This window comes from Mus caroli, chromosome 14, assembly GCF_900094665.2.
Source record: "Mus caroli chromosome 14, CAROLI_EIJ_v1.1, whole genome shotgun sequence".
NCBI classification, from domain to species: domain Eukaryota; kingdom Metazoa; phylum Chordata; class Mammalia; order Rodentia; family Muridae; genus Mus; species Mus caroli.
Window position 1 is genome coordinate 12,630,184 of NC_034583.1, and position 26,052 is coordinate 12,656,235.

General features: G+C 43.1%; 1 protein-coding gene across 1 annotated transcript in view; it reads right to left on the reverse strand.

Moving 5' to 3' along the window:
• Positions 1-13,421: 13,421 nt before the first annotated feature.
• The window catches only part of Gng2 (G protein subunit gamma 2), a 104,651-nt gene continuing 92,020 nt past the window's right edge, over positions 13,422-26,052 (reverse strand). The window contains exon 5 of the mRNA XM_021181885.2: positions 13,422-16,844. Coding sequence (XP_021037544.1) covers positions 16,716-16,844 — 129 coding nt within the window. The 3' untranslated portion in view covers positions 13,422-16,715. The remainder of the gene's footprint in view (positions 16,845-26,052) is intronic.

Here is a 26,052-nt window from a genome sequence, read left to right on the forward strand (position 1 = left end):
TGATGCCTCTGGAATGAAATAGTCTGGAGAGTTTTGCTAAGTAAAACAAATTATGAATTTTGTTTTATTGCAGAAACTTTTGGGAGGTTTCTCAAGAGACAAGTATTTGGTACAAAGGAGATTTGCTCCAGAGGGACAAAGGGCAGCAAATAAGAGACAGAGATAGGAGATAAAGGACAATGGAGAAGGGGACAGGAACAAGAGATGGGGGGAAGGAGTATTAGCCTGAGAAGGACAAAGGACTGCCTCTGAATAAAGAGGAGACAGACGTGACCCATAGGCAAATGGCAGTTTGTAAAGGTAAAAGGGGAAATCCCACGTTAACATGAGGTGTTTAATTTTGACTGGGCATGTTAATTGGAACAGCCAAAATGGGGCTTTTGATCTGGACTTAATATTTTGATAGCTGGACCTTGGCAGTCAGCCTAAGGAGGAGGAAGTGGCCAAATAAGGGAATAGATCTTGGTAGTTAGCTTTAGGAACGTAATCTAAGGGTTTTTAATAAAGCAGAGGAAATGGGGAAGGGCAAGGCCTGCCAGCGCCATGTTTGCCATGCCTAGGCTGGCCACAGTCACTTCAGTTTGTTTTGTTAAGTCACTAATAATTTATACTTCTAGATTCATGACTTTGTTGTTTCCAACAGTCATATATATTATAACACAGTCCTTAACCAGTTCCAACCAGGCCTGCCTCTCCCACATTAGAGGGGCTGTTTACAGCCTAACAAGCAAACATCACTCTGCCCCTGCTTGCACGTGACCATCCTTCCCAAGGCTGTGAGCAGCTAAATCAGCTGTTCATTAGCAGGGTGTTTGGGGAGCCATGTTTAGGAAGGCGTTGCTGGCCTAGGTTTCCCCAGCTTCTCTAGCTTCTCTTAGACTTGCTGCTCATTTGCATTTAAAGGGAGTATAGTTCTCTCACTGGGTCCTACAGTGGCGATTCTATAGCTCTTGTCACCCAAAGTGAAGTAACTTCAATTAAATTATTTATATGTATTTACCTATCATATATGAATTTTAAACATGAATAATACATAAATATAAAATAATATGGTGTTCTAACCCCATGGCCAGGCATGGGAAATCTCCTTATCAGTTGTTGATCAGGGGATTCCAAGAGACACCATCCCCAAACCATCTAGGGTATTGTCATAATCCTTAGTTATCCCCTTGAAATTGAAGGTAAGACCTCATTGCTGAATACTTCAGACACAGAAGTATGACTTTCATAGTGTGAGGAGGTACTATGCAAGCAGCCGAGAGAGAGGAACAATCAATAATCCTACCCAGGTGGGGTGGGGGAGGTGAGGTGGAGTGGAGGGGTAGGGACATCGTCATGGAGACAGGGGTGGGAGGAGGGTGTAGGAATGGGATGAGGAACTGTCAGAGGATAGACCAGGAGGAGGATAATGACTGGACTGTAAAGAAAAAAGATTAAAGATAATAAATTAAATAGAAAGAAGGAAATGAAGAAAGGAAGAGAGAGAGAGAGAGAGAGAGAGAGAGAGAGAGAGAGAGAGAGAGAGAGAGAGAGAAGTGTCCTTCTGAAAACAGGCCAGTAGAGGGAGCTTGTAAGAAAATATTTCTGTCTAGGAGCTGGAAAATTCCCACCGAGGAGACTCCGTGATTTTAATTATTGTAATTAATGGTAAATTCAAGCAGACTTACACGGGACACAAATCAGAACAGCCACAAATTTGCGGAGGTGCCAAGTGCAGGAAGCCCAGTGGAGAGCCTTCCAAAGTGCTATTCAAGCTCGGGGTTCCAGGCCTCATTCCCGTTACATAATTAAAAAATCTGTGGGATTTAGGATGTGCAGTGTTTAGGTTCCTCAGAGCTATCTAAGCTTTCTGAGAAATTATTCCCAAGTAGAAAGTCACTGCTGGCTGGCAGCTGTGAAGAAGCTGTTGTTCTCTAGGCTTTGCCTTTCTTGCAGCTTGAAGACAGGGAGCAGGAATGTCACACTGATGGATGAAACTGTATTCTGAGGAAAATACAGAAACTGAAATTTGAGTGCCAAGTAATTTCCATGTCAAAACTTCTCTTTTGATACATATTTTTGGTTGTGAGCCTAGCCTTTAATGGCTGAGCCATCTCTACAGCCCTCGATACATATTTTTAATTAAATCTATCATCTATCTATCTATCACTGTTGTTGTTATTGTTGTTGTATACAGAGTTTCTCTGTGTAGCCTTGGCTGGTCTAGAACTTACTCTGTAGACCAGGCTGGCCTCAAACTCAGAGTACCTCTGCCCCCTTCGGTGCTGGGATTAAAGGTGTATACCACCAGAGCCCTCAGATTAAAATTTGAGAATTTTAATCATTAAAGTAAAAGCATTTTTAGCTTGCATACTACAAACACCAGGTGAACTTGGCTATGGCTTTGGTTTGTTAACTCCTGATCTAAACCAACACTTAGCCCAACCTTCAAACTTCATCTGCAGTGTCTGTGTTTCTCTTCAGCAATACTTGTATAAATATTATCTTCCTGGGCCCATGTAGAGATAGTCACCTCAAAAACAAACAAACAAAACCCCAAACAAGAAAATTAAAAACAAACAAAATTAACCAAACAACCCCCCACCCCCCCACACACACACCACCACTACCACCACCACATTTCTTTGAGCACTCCAGAAAGAGAGGCAGATGGATCTCTGTGAGTTGGAGGCCAGCCTGGTCTACATTGTAAGTTCCAGGACAGTTAGTACTGTGTAGAGAGACTATGTTGTGGTAAATCTCCTCCCAAATATGTCCCGGCAATGACAATACAACTCAGTTAATATGAATACAAGCCATGCGCCTAGATTGGGCAGATCTACCGCTACACTACCATCTTCTCCATCTTAGCAGAACCTGAACTTAGAACTTGCGGTTTCTCCAGGCCATGCGCTTCTGCTCTGCTTTTCTTAGTCTTCCTCCTCCACTACACCCTCTCCCTCTTCCATTTTCTCCTTCTTCCCTCTCCTACCTTCTGCTCCACCTTCCCTATTATCTGCCCAATCATCAGCTCTCCTTTATTTTACAAATTAAGGTGGGAATCAGGTTTACAGGAAATCACCTGAGTGCTGACTCATTCCTTGTTCACAACCACTCACAGGAGAATGGAATTAACATCCAATATAATGAGCCCCAGGACTATCTACAACAAGACTTTGTCTCAAAGAACCAAACGATCAAAAAGAAAAAAAAAAAAATCTCTTTTAGGTGCCATTGTGTATTGGCTGAGCAGAGATAGCTTTTAAAAACTGGGACTGAGGAGCGGAGAGATGACTCAGTGCTTCTGCAGACAATCTAGGGTTCAGCTCCCAGCACCCATGTGACGGCCTCCAACCCCTTTGTAACTCCAGTTCCAGGGAGATCTGACACCCCTTTCTGGCCTCTGCAAACACTGCATACACATGATTCATTTTCATACATGTAGGCAAAACACTCATGTGTGTAATATATGAGTACATAAAAACTGGGACCCAGGTCGGGATTAATAGAAACGTGATTCTCAGAGAAAGCAGAGATAACTGCTGCCCTGGCATGAATATCTACTGTAGGATGTGCTCAGGGTGTAGCACGCCCTCTGGTGTCCTGGTACAGAACTAAGGGAGGAGAGAAGATGCTGTTTGAGGCACTGTTTGAGGCACTGGAGGTTTTTGTACAAGTGACTCAACTTTTCTAGCTTGTTTATCACACTGAAAGGGAATATTACCCATTGGGGCTCTATGAAGGAATACAGATACACTAGAAACGTTCACCCTGGCAAAGTACCTGACAGAAACAGTGGAAAACAGGAAGGACCTATTTCTGCTCGTGGTTGCAGAAAATTGAGCCCACAGTATGCTAGGTTGGTTCTCTGGCCAGCTAGCGGAAGCATGTTCAGGCAGTTTCTTGCTTCTTGGTGGACAGGAAGCAGAAAGCCAGTCTAGGCAGAAACAGGTATAGCCTTCAAAGACAGTCTCTCAGTGACCTACTTCCCAGGCCCGCCAAAGTTTCCACAGCCTTCCAAAATGGTGTTACTAATTAGGGACCAACTGTTCAACCATGAGCCTGTTGGGGTATTTCATATTAAAATCTTCAAGTAGGCACTTAATCCATGCTAATTTTTAGTATCAAGAGATAGAGGGAAACCCCCCAAAATGCCCACCCCAATGTCAATTATAAATATCACACAGAACTATGCAGTCTGGTTACAGATAAATGAGTAAATCATAAAAGTCCTTATAAGGCTTAAAGTGAGTTTACCATTTTGTCATTTTGTGTTGAGCCTTGTTCGTCACTCTCCTTGGCTGCATGTGGCCCACTGGACCATGGGCTGTACACACATGGCTCCTAGACTGATTAGTTCTTATTGTAGGAGCTCTATACCTTGCTTGCCCTTAAGCTCTTTGCTAGCTTCTGACGTAGGCCACTGATAACAAGGTGAAATGGTTCTTACTTGAGCTGTACAACTGAATTCTGCCTGAAGAAGCTTGCCTAGTTGTGTCCCCTTTATGAACAAAGCCAGTTTTGCTTCCCTTTGCAGATTCATCAGTATTCCAAATCTATAAATGTCTCTGCCTCTGACTTCCATTTTTGAGCTCATTATGACTTCTGCTTAATTTACTTATTAATAATGAGTTAAACAAAATCTTTGATATGTGTTCTTTCAACTCTATGTCAGCCATGATTTTGGTTTTTTGCACAGAAAATTATCCCTTAATTTCCTGCTTAATTATGAACTTGAAATCAGAAATGTTTTCCTAGAAAGCCTTTATCAGCATCCTAGAAGACAGTCCAACACATTTCCCCCTTTCTCTCTTAATCATCTTCTCTTCTAGCTGGGCCTAATGGTGCATGCCTTTATTCCCAGCACTCAGGCCAGTTCAGGCCAGCCAGGTCTACATAATGAGTTCTAGCTCAGCCAGTGCTATATAGTAAGATCCTGTGCCTTAGTTTGGGTTTTATTGCTGTGAAGAGACACCATGACCATGAAAACTCTTATAAAGGAGAACACTTCATTGGGCCTGGCTTACAGTTTCAGGTTATGAGTCCATCCATTATCATCATGGTGGGAAACATGGCAGCATCCAGGCAGACAAGGTGCTAAGTGGAACTTAGAGTTCAACATTTTGACCCATAGGATACAGAAGAAGACTGTGTGCCACAGTGGGCATAGCTTGAGTATAGGAGACTTCAAAAGCCCTCCCCAGCAGTTAGTGACATACTTTCCCCTACAATGTGACACCTACTCCAACAAGGCCACACCTCCTAATAGTGCCACTCCCTATTCCTAGCATTCAAACACACAAGTCTCTGGGAGCCATACCTATTCAAACCACCATATTTTACTCCCTGATCCCCATAGGCTTGTAGCTACAACATAATGCAAAATGCATTTAGTCCAACTTCAAAAGTGCCCATAGTCTATCACAGTTTCAACAATGTTTAAAAGTCCAAAGTTCTAAGTCTCTTTTGAGATTCATTCATCTCTTAACTGTAATCCCCTATAAAATCAAAATGTAAAAAAACCAGTCACATACGTCCAACATATAATGGCACAGGTTATACATTACCGTTCCAGCTGTAGGGAAAGGGGCACGGTGAGGAAACACTGGACAAAGGCAAGGCTAAACACCAGCTGGGCAAACTCCCAACTCTGCATCTCCATGGCTGATGTCAAAGTGCTCTTCAGATCTCCAGCTCCTTTCAGCTTTGTTGCCTACAACACTTCTTTCTCCTTCCTGGTTCCACTCCCTGTTAGCAGCTTTCCTTGGCAGGTTTCCCATGGCTCTGGCATCTCTAACCTCCCGGGGTCTCCAAGGCAATCCAGGCTTCGCCTTCACAGCTTCACTCCATACAGGGATAACTCTGCCACATGCCTGGCCTTGGTGACTCTCCTTAGTTTCAGAAGGAGATTCCATAACCCCTTTCTTCTATCCTTGACTCTCAAGCAAGAACCACATGGCTGAAGCTGCCAAATTCTGCTACATGCTGGGGCTGGAACATAGCCATTCCATTCAGTTACATCTTCAACAAAATATCACAAGAATGATCTCTAGGCAACATTCTAAAACCTCTGAAACATCTTGAGCCAGGCTCCCACAGTTCAAATCACCCTTGGCACCAATTTCTTTCATGTTTCTACTAGTATGGCCTGTTAAGCAGGGCTTAAAATATTCCACAGCTTTCCAAATCCAAAATCGCAAAATTCACACTCCTCCAAACAAAGGCAGGGCAAGGCCTATCACAGCAATGCCTTAGTTCCTAGTCCCGACTTCTGTCTTAGGGTTTTGTTACTGTGAATTGACACCATCTTATGAAGGAAACCATTTAATTGGGGCTGGCTCACAGGAACAGAGGTTTAGTCCATTATCATCATGGCAGGAACCATGGTAGCATCCAGGAAGACATGGTGCTGGAGAAGGAACTGAGGGTTCTACATCTTCATCTTCAGGATGCAGATGGGGACTCTGTGCCAGACTGGGCATAGCTTGAGCATAGAAGACCTCAAAGCCCACCTCCATAGGGACACACTTCCTCCAACAAAGCCACGCCTACTGTAACAAGGCCACACCTCCTAAAAGTGCCACTCCTCGAGGACTAAGCCTTAAAACACATCAGTCAAGCCGGGCGTGGTGGCGCACACCTTTAATCCCAGCACTCGGGAGGCAGAGGCAGGCGGATTTCTGAGTTCGAGGCCAGCCTGGTCTACAAAGTGAGCTCCAGGACAGCCAGGGCTATACAGAGAAACCCTGTCTCGAAAAACCAAAAAAAAAAAAAAAAAAAAAAAAAAAAAAAAAAAAAAAAAAAACACACATCAGTCTTTGGAGGCCATACATATTCAAACCATCACATTCTGTGTTTCGGTTTTTTGGTTTTTGCTTTTTAAATCTTCTCTTTCTACTGACATCTGCTTGTGCCTCGTCCTCTCAACACTTCAAGTACTCTGAATGATGTTTAAATTTTCACCCACAAAAGAGAGCTCGATGAGGAGACATTCCCCGAATAGCAAGCTGCTTTCCTAAAAAGCTTCTTTCCTATTTTAAATTACTGTGTCCACCAGTAATCTCCTCCAATGATTACGACTGTGGCTTATGTGAGTTGTACCTGTCACCACTCACCCAATTAGAGACTAAACCAATATATTTTAAAATCTATTATTTACCAGACAAGGTGACTCACACCTGTAATGCTAGCCCTTAGCTGAAGTGAGTGGATAGCCATGAATGTGAAGTCAGTCTTAGCTACACAGTGGGCTACAAGGTGAGACTTAAAACCGTACAAACAACTGAACATAAATTACGCGTGTTAATTCATTGAAAATAACAGCTGCAAATCATTTCATGTTGGCATGTTTTTTATGAAAAATTGCATTTTCTAGGACAAAGCTACATTAAGAGGATGGACTCTCATTCGTAATTTTTGCAGGTCTTTTTGATGTGTGGTTTATTAGAAGGAAGCTAGAGTCTCATATTGAGCCCCGCATTCTGTCTTTTGTGGCATCACTACCCTGTAGCTTTTGAAACTTCTCACTCTGTGAGGTGATGACAAGAAAAGCAATACTCCAGGATTGCTACTAACTCAGCCTCCACTTTGGAGATCCCCTGGTAGGGCCGCGGGGACCCAAGGAACTCCTGGAGCACTCCGTGAGAACAGCCAGTATAAAATAAACACAAATCACCTACAGTTGGGGCCAGTGACATTTTGGTGGTGGGATGTGCTGGTACACTGTGCTAGTTCCCATCTGAGAATGCTGGTTTGCTTTCACAAGCCTTCTGGGACAGCTTTCCCTTGTATGTGTGCATGTGGAGGGCTGCACGCATGTGCAGCGGCATCTGTTGATCTGTGCTGTGATTCAGATCCAAGTTTGTGTGGGCTTTCATGCATGTGTTCTTAGCATTTGGACCGAAAGGGGATGGGGATTGGGGCTGAAATGAGCACCCTTGTTTTATCTTTCTCTGAGAATTACCACTACATGGGTAAGGATACTGGCTGGTCTTGCTTTTCTTCCTAAACTTTGCTCAAATTATGGCAGGAGGGGAAAAGGCCTCAGAAGCCTCCATTGCCACTGGGATGTCTCTGTTTCGGACCCACTGACAGTTCCTGGGTTTAGTTGACACAGCATCTGTTAGAACAGCAGTTGAAAAAGGAAGAATTCTTTCTCCTCTCCTGAAAGTCTTAAAGAAATAATCCCACCTTGGCCCACCCTTGGTGTAATCAATATTGATTCTCCTTGTACAAGCTCTGTGATGCCGAGAAATATTCTCTGGGCAAGGTAAACCTGACAGCTTTGGCTGACACGGCCTAGGTGCCACATCAGCCCAGTGAAGAAGGGGTTAAATCCTGACTTAACAACACTGAAGTCTTCATGCCAGTGAGGTAATCAAGGGGCTTGATGTTCACAAACTGGGTATCTTATAACACCGCAGTCAGAACTCCCCTTAAAACCCTCCCCTTTTGCGCTTGCATCCCAATTTACACTCCAGGACATTAATTAAGAACAAAGTCTTTGAAATCAAGATGAACCTACATAAGCATTGCTCATCTGCTATTTGGGAGAATGCCAATCTTTTGAAACCTCACATTTTTTTATCTACAAAAACAGGATGAATTTGTTTGGGTTCTTGCTAGGTCAAGGCCTGGGTCAGTGGGTTGACCGTAGAGAGCTTAGAGGGAGGAAGTGCTAAGAATGACCACAGCAGGCAAAAATGTAGTAAGAGGAAAGGAGGCATGGGGCTAGAGGATGCTCTCAGTCATCAGAAACACTATTTTCCTTCAGAGGTCGCAGGTTCGATTCCCAACACCTATGTTAGACAGCTCACAACTGTCTGTAACTCCAGTTCCAGGGTATTCAACACCCTAAAGGGGCCTCTAGGAACATCTGCGTATATACATTACATACATACGTACATACATACATATATACATACATCCTTAAAATAGAAATAAATTTTTAACAGCTTTAATGAGAAAAGGAGGAAGATTGAAGGAGTTGGTTACTATTGGAGATGACTGGGACAAGCCAGTTTGGAACTCTCAGGTCAACTATAGAAACTGCACCCAGAAAGATCCCTTTGGAGGGTGGAGCATCAGACACTGTCCCAGACTCTTCCTCCCTCATTGGCTGAGAACTGCCTCGGGGAGGAGGGAAGGAGCCAGAGGAGGGGTAGAGGGGACAGGGAGGGCACCAGTTTCCTCTGGGAAGCCATAGCCTGCTGAGCTGCTTCTGAAGTCAGAAGTGGGTCACGAATGTGTTAGGAGGCAGGAGAGGTATCTGCTTCCGGAGACAGATGATGCTCTTTGAATTATGGTGGGAATTGACCGGCATATTATATACAAAATACTGGGCCTCAAGCCTGACGCTCAGTTAAGTGCTTAATGCGTTACTGCGATTGCTGTTGTCATGGCTACTATCATTGTACTTTACTAAGTGACAGGCAGGTGACAAGACATGGCTTAGAGATTTCCAGGAATGATATAATCTGCAGCCTATACGGCTTGCCATGACCTCTGGCCAAGTAGGCCAATTATGGATTATTACAGTGTAGTTGTTCCTTAGGGGACATCTATAACACCTAACCTCGTGTTAATGCTAGGTAAAGAGTCACTATACTGTATTATTTAGGGACTAAGGACAAGGAAGAAAACCATGACATGGTCAATAAAGATGAAGATTATTTTCTAAGTAGTTTCCACCTATGAATGAATATTAATTTTATCTTCTTATTTTTAAATACATTGTCAAATTTTGAGTACATGGATAAAGTATGTTCAGTCAGTTGTTTGGGGCTGGAAAGCAAACTACAGAATAGCATATGGCAAGACTCTTTGCTTTGACAGAAATATTCTGTATCTGTGCCATTCACTATAGTAGTGCTGGCTGAGTGTGGCTATTGGATACTTAGCATGTGACTAGCTTATGTGAGGAGCTGAAAATTTAATATTACTAAAATCTAGTTAATTTATAGCTAACTTTGAATAGTCACAGATAGGCGGAATACAGGGCAATTAGCCAGTGATCTTGGTGACAGACAAGGAGGCCCCTTCCTCAGGCCTAAGCTATGTAGTGTCTCTGGGCACTGAAGCTGCAGAAGGCCACAGGCCCTTAAGTATTATTGCTGAAGTCTAGGACTGACAGAAGGCCCAGGCCATGGCATGGGAGCCTGGATCTCACGCACACAGGTCAGGAGAGGAGGCCAAGACCTCCTCTCTGCTTTAGACCATTGTTCTGTGCGGAGAACTTCATTCTCAGCAGCCTTAAGGATGGAGAAGGAGTAAAGGGAAGTTTCCACAAGGGGTGTTCCCGACTCCTGAAAGAGAGACAAGGTTCTCATGGTAGGCTGTTAACGTCAACATCACTCCCTGGTCCAGAATCCCCCTCTGCTCTCCTCCAGCTCCCTGTGCTCCTGGTGACTGGCAATTGACTGTTATTTTCTCAGTTTACCCACAAGCTCCATGCTGTTGACTCTGACACAGCACCTCAAATACTGCAAAATACCAGTTGTTTGGAGGTGAAGAGTAAAGTCAAAGGCAGCATGGACTTCCGACTGGCCTCCAAAGAGGAGCAAGATGAAGTTGCCTAAAAGAGTTGTTTTATATCCGTTATTTTTCCCATCACAGGTCATGGTACTCCTGAGGCGGGTAGCCCATAAGCAAAGGGCTTAGGAGGCTGAGAGTCACAGGGCAGTGAAAGGGAGGAGAGCCCTGGTGAATCAGGAAGATCGGCAAGGCAGGACCAGAAGCTCTAGAGTTGAAGAAGGATGTGTGTGGCTGATGGAGTACCTTGAAGCAGAGCATCATGGGATTCTACACCTGGCTATATCAGTCTGTCTGGCAAGAAGTTCTATTTCCTTGCGATGCCTGTTCTGCCCATGTGACCATAATATCTCTACCCCAAGCCTAGCTTGTGAGGCAATGGTCCAGAGACATTGCCAGGCAATGGGACTGTCATTGCCTTTTTTCTGTAATTGCTGGCTGGTGAGAGCTGACAGTATCCTGATGCTGCAAAGGGAAGCACAGAGGCGGACAGGGCACATAAAGAACTCAACCGTGCACGGGGAGCCAGCTGGGTGTACAGTGGATCTGCTTCTGGGCTCCTTTTAGGCAGCTGTGACAATCCTGACACCTGTGACTGAAGGAGCCTGATTACGACCACATGGATGCCATTGCAGAGAGTGGGAGGGTGGAGCTGAGCAGTGGTGGCACACGCCTTGAATCCCAGCACTCGGGAGGCAGAGGCAGGAGAATTTCTGAGTTCAAGGCCAGCCTGGTCTACAGAGTGAGTTCCAGGACAGCCAGGGCTACACAGAGAAACCCTGTCTAAGAGAGAGAGAGAGAGAGAGAGAGAAAGGAAAAAGAAAAGAGAGTGGGAGGGTGAGAGGGTGATCATAGCAGTGGGTGTGGTAGAAATTTGGACACAAGTCACTAAGGGTGTGCGCCAGGGAGTATGGCTAGAGAGGAAAATGTGCAGGAAGCTGAAACCTAGTGTCTCAGTCTTCGAGGGTTACTAGCAGGTAGTGGCCACAGTCCTTTGCCAATACTTCCTTTCGTTTCATCTGTTTTCTTTCATTTCATTTGGCCACTTTTCTTTCTTTCTTTCTTTCTTTCTTTCTTTCTTTCTTTCTTTCTTTCTTTCTTTCTTTCTTTCTTTCTTTCTTTTTTCTTTTCAAGACAAGGTTTTTCTCTGTAGCCCTGGTTGTTCAGGAACTCACCCTGTACCTGTACACCAGATTGGCCTCGGACTCCTAGCTCTACCTGCCTCTGCCTCTGCTTTCTGAGTGGGTCAACGTACTGGGTTCTGTTTGGCCACTAGGTAAGACAATGAATTTAGTAGTCTTCTGCCAGTTTTATAGTGAGGAGTGTTTAGGGGTCTTGGCTGAGATCACATGGGAACCCGGGGCCTCATTCTAATTCTTCAGCTCATGCAGTGGGATGATAGTGAGCTCCAAATGTGCTTGAGGTCACCAGACACCATCAACCTGTAACTGAGGGTAGGGATGCACTTCTCTAGCTCCAGTGGGAGTTCTCCCTGGGGAAGGGCCGGTAACCCAAGGGCCCCTTCATTGAAATCAATTCTGCCTAACTCTCCTGATTCTAAATAGAAGAGAATGTAGATTTGGGGCAGAACCAGAGGGAAAGGGATTTCCCTTGGCAAATTATTTGCAATTTGTGGATTGGAGCTGACCCAGCTCTAATTCCCTCTGTCACTGTGAGTGCTGTCTAAAATGTGACTGGCTTATTAAAGGAGAGCTGGAGAAGATCCTCCCAGAGGACCCAAATGACATAGGGACAGAGCCAAAGCCCACCAGCATCCTCCTGACAGGGGCTCAGGCCAGGAGCCAGCTGGAGCCTCACCTGCCCTTCTGTGTTTATTCCTATGATGTTTGCAATCGGAGCCTTTCTTTAGCATTAGGAAAAGCAAACTGTGCTAGAGAAAGAATGATAGTCAGGTAGCAGGCAGCATGCAGCATGCAAGGGGATGTATGTTGTTAAGTCAATGTCAGAGACTATGAGTTCATGTATGTGGTGGGGAGGGGCAGGTCTCCTTTTAAAATGCATCTCAGGTGACTCTGAGGCAGGAGGTCACCATCTGAGATACAGTGATGGACTTGGAGCAGTAAGGCACAAACTCCACCATGTGGCTCCTTCCCCCGTGGGTTAGAGATGCCGCTGATGCTGACACAGTCCTAAGGGCAATGTGAGAGGCAGTCAGAAGGCTTTCTTAGCCTATAACCCCACTTACTGGGGGGTGGGGGTGGGGGTGGGGGGGGCAGTGTTGAGGCAAGAGGATTACAAGTGTGAGCATGACCTGGGTTATAGAGTGAATTCAGGGTCAGTCTGAGCAATATGGCAAGATCCTGTTCGAGTTTTTTTAAAGCAGAGGAAGAGCTGAGCATCTAGCTCACTGAACTTTCTCAGCATTTATGCAACCATAGGTTCAATTCCCATCCTGAGAGGAGAAGCCTTTGTTGACTGAATCTAGAATCTGAGAGCTCTGTCTTCTCTAGTATAGTTGTATAATCACAGAGAATAACACACTCTCAGTGGGGTGGGGGTGGGGTGGCACTATTGTGCAGCTACAGCAAGTTAAAGTCTCTTTACATCAATTTCTCTCTCTCTCTCTCCCTCTCCCTCTCCCTCCCTCTCTCTCTCTCTCTCTCTCTCTCTCTCTCTCTCTCTCTCTCTCTCTCTCTCTCATCTAGCCTGCAGGACTCTGAAGACCCTCCCTTCCTCCAGTATTTCTCCATTCCCAAGGGCTATACATGAGGCACAGTGACGAAGGGAAAGGAGTCCTACACAGCACCAGATAAATCTGCTATGAACAGACTCCTAAAGAAAATAATTTTCTCCGTTTCCCCAACATTCTATATTTCCAGGTCCCTCTTAAATCAATACTGATGTGGGAGGTGGTTCATAGGTCTTTGCAATGAAAGTGACCCCGTAGGAAATGAATCTGAAAATTCCATTTATTAAAACAAATACACCGTTCATGTGGGGTAAAGATGCGCACATCACATTCAGGTTTTCCTGCTTTAACATTTCTAAGCTGGGTGTGGTGGCTCATGCCTTTATTCTCGAGTCAGAGACAGGGGGATCTCTGAATTTGAGGCCAGCCTGGTCTACAGAACAAGTTCCAGGACAGCCAGAGCCACATAGTAAGACCCTGTCTTGAAAAAACAAAAAACCAACACAAAACAAAAAACCCCAACTAAACAACCAAACAAAAAAACCCAAAAAGGAAAAACCCCACCAAAACACAAGACCCCCCATTTTCTGTTTTCCCCTCTTTAAAGACACATTCCACAGATCTTATACAGGAAAAGTGTTAAGCTCTGAACAATTGTACAATTGTTGGGCTGTGAGACAGTAATATACATATAATAATTCACCATTTGCAGGAGCAGCTAGAAATAAACACCAAGGGGAAAAAAAAATAAAAAAACACACTAAAGGTCACCAGCTTGATTTTCTCAAAACTCACCATGTGAATACAAGCATATGGGGAAAAGTCTTCTTAAATCCATTGATTTAAATTATATTTTGCCTTCAAATGTAAAAACATTTAAAATTGGAGTTGATTATTAAAAATGGTTTGGGTATTTTAATAGACACTGCATTATAAGTATGACATTAATTATTAATTCCATGGCAGATTGTAATGGTTATCTAGGTACATAGAAATGAGGGCCTTAAACAGTTAAACTGAAGTCCCTATCAGTTACCCTAAGGTAAAATTATGCTGGTGACAGTGAGGGTTCACGGTGAAAAGAATTAAGCTCTTTGGAGATCCAAGTAAACAAACCCTTTTCCTTTAATAAATACAAACATCAAGAAGTCAAAACTGATTCCAGCTATAGCTCCATACTGAAGGAGATGAAATTGTAAAAAAGATGTTTTCCTGAAACTTCTATGTGGAAGAGGATAGAGTTTCCTGCCTTTTTATTCTATAAACATGCTCACAAGTCATTTGCAAATTCTGAATTTTTAATTGTTAGGCCTGTATAAGGGGCACCCTAAAGATTGGGTTTCCACTGGAATTGCTTCAGAGATCTCAATTTGCACAGAAGTCCGGAATCCTCCTCGTGTACCCCACCCCCACCCCCAACCAGCACAGAGTGCCCCGGTTTACAGCTGTTGACATGTGAACACAGATTCATGTCAGCTCACTTTGAATGTGTGATACTTTCAGCTGATTCCTCAGTATTGATAATTGAATTACAGTGCAGTTCTGTAAAGACTGACAGTGGTTCTTTTTGTCTGTTTTGTTTTGTACTGTTCTGTTCTGTTATTGTTTCTACCATTAAATCTCCATGAGCATCCCACAAACTATAACAAACTCCTGAGAACAGAAGTTTCTGCCGGAACAGAAGTTTTTGGCTACAGAATTGCATTTGTACATTAATAATCCTTCCGGTACCCTCTTCTCTCCCACCCCAGGTCTAAACTTTAATTGGACATAGTTAACTCCTTTAGCTGAAAGCTCATAAAAGAGCTAAGAGAAATATCTTACCATCTATTTGTAAAATGTGTCCTTGCCATAGGAAGTCTTTTTACCTTCTCTTGCCTTTAAAAGTACCACCAACTTTTAAACCATGAGGAAGAGAATGGTAAGAGGAGAAAAGAAATTTTACTTGGATTTAGTGGTCTTTTAGGATCTGAAAACAAAAAGAAGCGTAAGAGGCTCTCTTCGACTGGGAAGATGACAAAATATCTGAAGGCAGCCAAGGCCTTCTGTTACTGATGGAGGAGACAACTGTCATGAAAAAAACTCACTCTCAATGTCTTACTGTGGGAGGAGAGCTCTAGCCAAAGGAAGCTGTAAATAGAGTGGTGAGGCTCTGAAAAACGGGGTGGAGAGCAAAGCAGGGAATGCTTTGAAATTTTGGGGGAATGAGCTGGAAGGAGAGCTAACTGCGAGTGTTGGTCGGAGCACAATTCAGGGACTTTGTCTCTCAAACGAGCATTCTGAGGCTGGCTACCTCCCTTGGAGCTGTGGCTTTATTTCTTCTGATGCTTAAGCTAAAGAGGGCCATGGTTGTCCAGCTATGAACATGGAACTTTTCTTTTGCATATGCTTTCGACCGTTCCTGGGATGTGGGAATGAGATGCTATTCTGACAGTGCCTTTCCAAGTCATCGTGGATCCCTGCCTGGTCTCCAGTGGGGGGTGGGGGGGTGGGCGGGGGCCGTGGGGCGGGGGACTGTGCTGCCCTGGATCCTGGGAAAGTCCAAATGCTGCGGACCGGGGAAACCTTTCAAGAGGTACTTCTACCACAGTTCACTAGGAGGTATTTCAGGCATGGCTAAGGCGCTGAAGTGATCCCAATTTTCAAAATACAGAAGTTTTTTTTTTCCTCTCTGGCCTCTTTTTCTCTCACTTCTCTTCTTAGCTTTACAGCTGAACAACGAAACTTCTGAATGGATGCGATGTAGGGACATGTTCATGCAATATTACTCACAAACTATCACAGAGATATGGAAGCACCAGTCACAACACGTGGTTCACTTTAACTCGCAGAATCAAAACTGTCATATACAAATATTAAGAATAGTGGTAAGAGAACACAGAGAGCCGGCATTGTGTGGTGTGCATGTGTGGATGCATGTGTGTATGTGTGTGTACGTGTATGTATTTCTTTCTATTTTCTTATTGTTAGTCTCATGAAGAAATCCCATGGGGAACACTTTTCTAAACATCTCAGGGTTCATTCCTGCTTGGAGTTGAGTCTAACATACAAACCCAGTCTTATCCCCTCAGCCCTCTAAAAGAGAAGAAAGGGAAGGAAAAGAAAAAGGCACAAAAGACTAAACGTGGAAACCATTAAACTGGACTGTGGCTACATGGGGCGACAGCTTATCAGAGGGTATTTGAAAGACAATTCTCATTCCCAGAATGTCAGCCATATCTTAGCTCAGGACACCGGCTTTAATGTTTATTTTGTTTATAAATATGAAGCAGAAATGTCTTAGAGGGACAGCAGAAAAGAAGTGATTACCATTCTCATTTTTTATACATTTCCTTCCTCCAGGCCGGTCTGCAGGGTCAGATCTCTAAAGTTGGGACACAGAATCAGCTTTCATTCTCATAAGGGGACAGTTCTTTAAACATGCACAGCCCGGAGTGACCAGGATGGTTCTCCTTCCTCTCTTTAAATGCTGTGAACGAGAAAGGCGCCCACTTTGGTAGGAACTCTACATGTATGTCCCAGGAGCCCCGACACTCTTCAGCCTCCTCTCAGAGACTTAAAGGATGGCGCAGAAGAACTTCTTCTCCCGAAAGGGGTTTTCTGAGGCCGGGACTGGGGTCAGCAGAGGGTCTTCCTTGGCATGTGCCTCACAGTAGGCCATCAAGTCAGCAGCTGCCTTGGACACCTGCAAGGGAAGGCAGAAACATCTGAGAGGATAGACAGGCACGGACCAAAACACATCACTCAGCCACTTAGGACCCCAGCGTTGGGCTCCACCACCTTGGAGTTCATCCTGCTAAGCCAGAGGACCTAAGTGAAGGACTGTGCCCCACCTGCGTAAGCTCTGCTTCCTGATGTGTAGACGGGGTTGTCAGTAAAACTGAGCTGACAGAGCTGTTGCTAGCAGTTGGGGATCCAGGAGCAAAGCACTCAGGGCCTCAAACAGAAGAGCCACTTAACTCAGGAATCACGCAAAAGCCAACTCTCTCCTTATACTTTTGTACCATGATACCTCAGGGGCTGCACCTGAGTCCCAGCACTGGTGACTGGTGACAGGATTATACAAGTAAGATAACCCAGGAAAGACAAAGACATCCAGTCCCACATAAAGGATGCTCTTTACATAGGATAGCCACTGCTTTCTCTTTCTTTCTTTCTTTCTTTCTTTCTTTCTTTCTTTCTTTCTTTCTTTCTTTCTTTCTTTCTTTCTTTCTTTCTTTTTTCCTTCCTTCCTTCCTTCCTTCTTCCTTCCTTCCTTCCTTCCTTTCTCTCTCTCTCTCTCTCTCTCTCTCTTTCATTAGATATTTTCTTTATGTATATTTCAAATGTTATCCTCTTTCTTGGTTTCCCCTCCAAAAACCTCCTATTCCCTCCCCCCTCTCCCTGCTCACCAACCCACCCACTCCCACTTCCTGGCCCTGGCATTCCCCTAAACTGGGGCATAGAGCCTTCACAGGACCAAGGGCCTCTCCTCCCATTGAAGTCCGACCAGGCCATCCTCTGCTACATATGCAGCTGGAGCCATGAGTGCCTCCATGTGTTTTCTTTGGTTGGTGGTTTAGTCCCTGAGACCAAACTGAATCTAAGAACCAATCATTAAGATCATTCATCATTATCAAGTAAACTTCATCCCAGGGTTGCAGGGATGGTTCAGTATATGAAAATTCATCAACATAATCCACTATATAAACAAACTCAAAGAAAAAAAACCGTATGATCACCTCATTTGATGCTGAGAAAGCATTTGACAAAATCCAACACCCATTCATGATAAAAGTCTTGGAAAGATCAGGAATTCAAGGCCCATACCTAAACATAATAAAAGCAATCTACAGCAAACCAGTAGCCAACATCATAAATGGAGAGAAGCTGGAAGCAATCCCACTAAAATCAGGGACTAGACTACTTTCTCCCTACCTATTCAATATAGTACTTGAAGTCATAGCCAGAGCAATTTGACAACAAAAGGAGATCAAAGCAATACAAATTGGAGAGGAAGAAGTCAAAATATCACTATTGCAGGTGATATGATAGAATACTTAAGTGAACCCAAAAATCCCACCAGAGCACTCCTAGACCCGATAAACAATTTCAGCAAAGTAGCTGGATATAAAATTAACTCAAATAAATCAGTGGCCTTCCTCTACACAAAAGATAAACAGGCTGAGAAAGAAACTAGGGAAGCAACATCTTTCACAATAGTCACAAATAATATAAATGCCTACAGTCAGGCATGTCAACACACACATGCACACGCACACGCACGCGCATGTGCACTCATATCATGTAGTATAGAACACAGACACTACAGTAGCACCATGTGACTCCAACACGAAGGCTCCCATTACAGAGGCTTCCCTGCTTTGGGAGATGAGACGACTCGCCGCACATTGCCAACTCCTTGTGAGGAGTTGCCATTAGTGCTTTCCTCTGCAGTTGTTGCATGGTTTTGTTATTTGAGGAGCTAAGTTTACTTTTTATTTATTTATTTATTTATTTATTTATTTATTTATTTATTTATTTATTTATTATTATCATTTGGTTTTTCAAGACAGGGTTTCTCTGTGTAGCCCTGGCTGTCCTGGAACTCACTCTGTAGACCAGGCTGGCCTCAAACTCAGAAATCCGCCTACTTCTGCCTCCCAAATGCTGGGATTAAAGGCGTGTGCCACCACGCCCAGCGCTAAATTTAATTTTGAGAGATAAGCTGACATCTGTTGATGAGGTAGGCAGTCCCCCAGAGGAATGTCATTTAGAATCAGAAACATGAAATCAGTTATTGTATTCTTATATGACATTGTATGCTTGTACCAAAGACCTTTGCTTATGAAAATACTACCACATTAGAGTGTGAAAGTATCTCATGGTGACTACTGCAATTATAAGCTTCTCTAAGACTCAGGCAGATTTTACTATAACTAAAAATATGCCAGGTTCTTCACTAAAGGTAGGTTCCACATATCCACACAGTGATGTCATACTAGCTTATATCACAAGTAACAGGTTGGTCTCTTTGTTGTTCAAATCAGTTTGCTTGTCTTTGTGTTAGGGCGTGGCCTACTCAGTGTGACCTCCTACTAACTTGCTTACACCTACAAACACCCTACTACCAAACAAAGCCCATTCTAACGTGAATGTTAGACATGTCCATCAAGCATTTTTTTCTTCCTATCTCTGTGACAATGCATCAGTAAAAATCATCAGATGAAAGCTTTGGATCTGCAGATTCCAGGACCTTGCTCACAGGCAGGCAGCCACATATGTGGCAGAAGAACTTGGACACTTGCTGAGGTTTTGCCATTAAGCTGCAGCTGCCTGCATGCAAACTACTCAAATGTCTGGCTAGTGCCACCAAAGGTGGAAACTAATTCTTCATGCATCTTTCCTAAACTTGATGATGACCAAATAAAACGAAATGGACTGTTCTAGCCATGGATCCCCCAAATGAGGGCAAAGGTCAGACTTTGAGGAGAAATTGCAACCATTTTTTTTCTATGACTTTTACTTATTTGAATAATAGGCATAAGTGCCTTAAGCAGGAGTATAACTGCTAAGTAGCAGAGACTTTAAACAGCACTACCGAACTCACATTTGCTAGGAAGAGATCTGGTACCAGCCACACCTACTCATCCATGATGCTCTCACGGAACACACGGTATGAAGTTCCTGAAGCACTTTTTACTTGAGATTTTATTTTCAGTTTATGTGTGTGAGTGTCTGACTGTGTGCATGTCTGTGCCCTCCGTGTGTGCAGAGCTCCGGGAGGTGAGAAGAGGGCACTGGATCCTCTGGGACTAGAGTTACAGACTTGTTGGGAGCTGCCACATGGGTGCTGGGAACCAAACCCTGGTCTTCTGGAAGAGCATCCAGTGCTCTTCACCACCAAGTCATTTCTGGAGTTTTCAAACTGCTTTTTATGACACAGAATATACTCGAGTAGGAAAAATTAGTAACATGTAACTGACTGTAATTTATATTTGAACAAATGATTCTGAGTGATTTCCTTTTCAAAATACATTTTGTTTCCTCACGAGACTGCAGTCGCTTGTGAGGACCCACCACAGCATCAGAACCTTACTAACAGCTGAAATAGTTGATGGTATTTGGGACCTTTGATATGTGTCCAAACTACTTTATGCCAAGTGTCGTAGTTAATCTGTAGAATAGTCGTATGGGTCTGTACGTTATTAAAACCCTCATGCTTTGTTTGGCTGCTTTTTGAGACAGGATCTTCCTATGCTGCCCTGACCGTTGCTATGTAGCTCAGGCTGGTGTGAAACTCTGGATTCTCCTGTCTCTTAGGCACTGGGCTTCCAGATGTGTGCCGTCATGTCCAGCACTGTCCTCAAAGCGGGCATGTGGATTCTAGGTTTCACTGAGAAAGTGCTTGGTTTAGGGATCAGCTCAGAAGCAGTCAAATGAGAATGCTCATGTTCCTAATTTCATCTCTACATAGACTGTCACATGTGTCCCTTACGTTGCAGTAAATTACGTGATGTTCTGCCTAGATCTCATGCTTTGGGGTTATCCTTTCTAACACTATGAACACAATTTCTTTCATATTCATAGGCCTAGTTCCATGAAGATGCTCTCTGAACCTTAGAACAGTCCAGAAATATCCTACGCTTAGATCCCTGCTGTCATCTCCATTCCGCTCCACAGTCTGAAGTTCCATCCTTTCCAGGACAACTGAAGTAGCTGCTTAGATAAAGGTGTTTAATTGGGTTTACCGGTGGACCGGAGGATAGAATTTAAAGAGTGGTCTATGAAATTTGATGATAAAAATCATTGCTTTAATTTCACTAGCCTCAAAAGGAAATTTATCATTTCCTTTCACTATAAACATGAGCTGTACAGGAGAGTGAGTCAGTCAATAGAATCAGATATTTTCAATCATATTACACTCATCTTCATTTCTCAACATTATGCTAATATTTAACCTACTTCATGGCTATAGGCATGGTATTAGACACTGTAAATAAAGGAACATATCTATAACCATAATGTATACTATATAGGTTTTGAAAATATTCATTAGAGATGTGCTATTATCTAAAATAGCTTATAAAACTATGCTGATAAACTGTATTTCAACATAAGTCGTTTCTACTGTAATGTAAAAGCATCATTCTGAGAAAGGGACCAAAATCCTCAGCAGACAGCCAGTTGGGTCCAGGACACCAAAATGTGAAAGGAAGCTGGATGACTCCCTTGCTTTTGACACTGTCACAACTCCTGTCACCATATTGTGACTACAACCGTAGTTTAAAAGTTCACATTGGTTTATGTAATTCCCCATTTGAAGCCATCAGTTCTTGCCCACGATACCTTGTGGAAACAAAACCATAATATATTAACCTATGGGTCCTGAATGTTTAGAGCCCACCCCTCTCCAATTTCATATCCTGACACTTCTCCTTTAACTTTGAAAACCCCAGAGTCCTCTCTGCCTTACAGATGTATATATCTGATTCTGGTGAGCATCCTTCTACACATCCTCTGCAGCCAGTCCTGTTTTTCCTCCAGAAATCTGACTCCTGATAGGGCACTCATTGATCTTCTTCCAAAAAAGCTTTCTTTATCCTTTTCTGTCCAAGTGGGGCACTCTTCTCACACACAGAAGTCACATCCCTCCCCGCTGTGATTATCCTTCTGAGCCTGCTCATTGGTTGCTTACTGTTTTCTAACCCTTCAAGCACTATGCTGAGGGAGGGCAGGAACTTTATCGGTCTTACTCATCATTGTGGTATCAGTGCTGACGCATGGAAGAGGTCAATGCTAAAGAAGTTCTCAAAGGAACCTTAGAGAACAGGTATTTCATTCAATGAATAGTGGTGTATTCTTACAAATTCCTGTGGGGCAAGAAGAGGGCATTGCATTCCTCGGAACTAGAGTTACAGACAACCTCACAGTGTCTACTGTTTATAAAATATTGCCAATAGCAAATAAGCAAAGAGGGTTTAAGTAGAGGGAAGAGATAAACTAATTGGAACAAAAAGATTTCTGACTGACTGGTGTGGTCCATAGAGTTTGTGGATAGGGATGTTTCCAAAGAAGCTATTACAAATATTCTCTATATGACCAAGAAAACACAGAGGAAAAGAAACTATGATCAAGAGAGACACGAAGGATGTGCAAGACATCTTTTGTGGAGAAGGGAAGGTGTGGAGTAGAAACTCAGTTCCCTGCAGGGGAAAGGGATGAAGGGAGATGGGGGAGGTTATAATTGTAGAAATGAAAAAATGATACTAACCCTAAAGTATAGAATAGGACTTGGTGGTTTGGGTATAAATGTGTGGTTATAAATTCACACACATACAGACATAGTTAAAAAAAAACAGACGTGAAGTGTGTGAATATATGTGTGTGTATATATATGTGAACATGTACATGCATTTTTTAGCTATGTTCAGGGAGAGGACCTGTGAGCAATGACCATATTGCACAGTCAGATCTTGGTTCTTAAATACCATTCTCTAAGGAACCAGGGCTCCCTGGAGGAAAGGATAACTCCAGGGCTGAAAAAGAAATAAGAGGAGAACCTGCTTTTACTCCAAACTAGGCAAATGCTCAAAGGAATGAGGGATTCACACCCAAAGGACAGAGTAACCAGCTTTTAGCCTGTGCTAATTTAAGATCAAAATAATAGATGACAGGAGCTGGAAAGAGAAATGGTTGAATGCTTAAAAGCATGGCTGTTCTTTCTGCAGACCTGGGTTCAATTCCCAAAACCCACAGTGCTGCTTATAGAGGATCTGGTACCCTCTCTGCCCTCCTTGAGTGCTAGGCACACACATGGTGTACAGAAATACATGCAGGCAAAATATCTGTACATGTAAAATAAATAATAAATTAACAAAGATTATAAACTATTGATTCGATGGGGACACCTGAGCCCATAGCAACATAATTAAATATATTAAGAACAAACAAACAAGCCAGGATGTTCATGAAGAAGAAAAGAGTCACACAATCTTGAGCTACCTTTCCCAAATTTCAAGATACTGAAGAACTGCAAAGGGAAAAAGAATTACTTTTCATGGAGAAACTGTGAGGATGCCACCTTACTAGTGACATTAACTTTGATTATTGACTAAGTGGTAACTCAAAATCAAGTTCCACTTGGAGGGGGACAACAAAGAAACACTCTATGTGGTCAAGGTTTTCTAACTAGAATTTAATTGGAACAAAATAGCAGATAAGGGGAACAGCAAAATGTTCAGTGGGTAAATATCTTTTTCGCCAATCCTCAGGACCTGAATTTGATCCGCAAGGACCACATAGTGAAAGGAAAGAAATGTCAGAAGAGCCCAAACTGAGTGACCTTGCATAAAATAAATGGACCACAATCTTAAAAATGTGTCAAGGTCTCGAGAGGAGCTGTGTCACGCAGGACAGCTAAGTGCAAGACAGGATTTTCAATCAGGTCCTTTAGCTAAAGAAATTATTATTGGGGTCATTTTTCATATTTAAATGGGGTCTCACGATTAGAGTGGAAGTGTGTACCACTATTGACTCTGACCATCACACTATAACCATGGAGAAGAATGTCCTGAGTAGCAGGAAATAGACATGAAAGCATTTGAAGGTGGAAGGCCAAGCTCTTGTCACTGTACTCGTGACTTGTCAACTGACATGTCTCCAGGACAGAAATAACTTTACAGGAGAAAGAATGTCATCATTTAAAAAACACATTTTTAGATTTATGGATATGTGTGTGTGTGTATGCCACATGAGTGTGGATACCCAAAGGGACCAAGACAAGGTGCCAAATTGCCAGAGCTGGAGTCACCGGTACTTGTGGGTTGCTTGGCATGGGTGCTGGGAACTGAACTCTGACCCTCTGTAAGAGCAGCAAGTGCTCTAGGGCTAAAGCCAAGGCATCGTTTAGCCCCAGCTTTGTTTTTAAAGTGGGTTCTTATTGGTCTGGAGCTCTTCCGTTAGCTAGGGTGGCTGACCGGTAAGCTCCAAGGATCTGCCTGTCTCCTGTGTGCTAGAATCACAAGTGCACACTGTCACATCTGGGGTGAGGCTCAAACCCAGGTCTTCAAGCTTGTGTGGCAAGAACTTCAGTAACTGAACTTTCTCGTTCTCTACTCTGACAGGAGCATTGATCTTCCCAGACTGATAACTGCTGAAATCCAGGTCATGGCTAACCTCACCAAACTCAAAGCAAGGAGTGAGGAGAGGGAGACTCTAGACAGCCACTGGACTACAGCCATCGGCTCTGAAATAATGAGAAACTATGGTAAGCAGACAGATGCCTTGATGTCTCTGAGAAGTTGCAAAAGAGACAGCTGTCTATGAAGATAGAAGCCAGACCGCCTGTCAAGCTGACATGGAATGAAGAGCTACAGTTCCATCTTTATTACATCCTGAAATTGAGCTCCATCTTCAAATTGATGCCTCAGAATCCATAGAAGACATCAAGCAAAGAAATACACCCTGACAGGTTGTCATGGCCTCCAGCCAGGGGAAGTTGCCTGTGCACTAAAGGTTATCAGTCATGATGTCACGTCCTCAGCTGGTTTGCCTGCATTAATGCAGTTACCCAGGGCTGCTTCAGTCTTTTGCGTAGTTGATATTACAAGCTTACAGCACTAGGCTTAGCTAACAGTCGTGTGTGTGTGTGTGTGTGTGTGTGTGTGTGTGTAAGGAAGACTCTGCTTTCACTGATAACTGGGCTATTTCAAAAATTTAATTTCTCGAGATTTAAAACTTCTAAACTTTTGTAAAAGGTACAAATTGAGAATCTCAAAATATTGGACCAGCTTGCTTTAAATTTTTGTTAATGAAAAATGGAGTGTGTGTGTGTGTGTCTAAGACGCAAGTCAAAACACAAAATTCATTTATATTTCATACCTCATGAATATAGCCTGAAATTAATGATTTATAGGATTTTTATGAGCTTATGCTTTTACTATGACCCTTCAATGAGGTCAAGTGTGGAAGTTTCTCCTGGTGGCACTGTCTTGGTGCTTAGCAAGTTTTGGATTTGGAAATGTTTTAGGCTTTCGAATTTAGATGCTTAGTGTATGGTGCTTCCCCAGTGGCAATGTAAAATGCATAGGGATAAGTATATACTTGGTGCTGGACCACTAGTTACTGAGTTCTTAAATATTTTATCAGCCTTCCTCAAATAGAAGTTTCTCACTCATATCAATGCAGACCAGAATTTAATTGAAAAGCTTTTGCTTCATTTCCAGCAAGTACAATAAATTAAAGCTGGCCATACTTGAATGTCTATAAGGCTGTTGTATGTTTTACTGATTTTATCATCCATGGAAATATTCTCAATTGACCCACAAAGAGGAGTTTACCTTATTCTTCCTAATAAAATTGAACATACACTTTGAGGAAGGGACTTTAAAGCTTTTAATTCAAATGCTGGAAAAAATATTTACAAAGCCGTAAACCGAGGCTATGTGTCCATTCCCTAGCACCATGCATATCTAACTAGCTCACTTCTTGGATGTCTCTCTGTCTCTTTGACTCTCTCTCTCTCTCTCTCTCTCTCTCTCTCTCTCTGCCTCTGTCTATCCTTCTCTCTTTCTGTCTTTCTGTCTCTGTCTCCTGCCTCCCCTCCCCAGCCTCCGGATCTTGTTATGCAGCACAGGCTCCCCTCAAGCCTGTTTTAAACTAGTTCATTTCTCAGTACAGCATTCTCTGAAGTTCATTTCCTATGTGGTAAGGATCTATCATCAGAAAGATGATAGAAATTAGAAACGTTCAGACTTGACTCCCTAATTAATGTATTCTTCAATTACTAAAATCAGCCTGTCTTTTATAATTTTCGAATTGTCTTAAGAGGTACCCTGCAAATGGTGTTTACTTATAATCACACCATCACACACCATCTGACTTAGACCCACCTCTCCTACTGTCACACCATA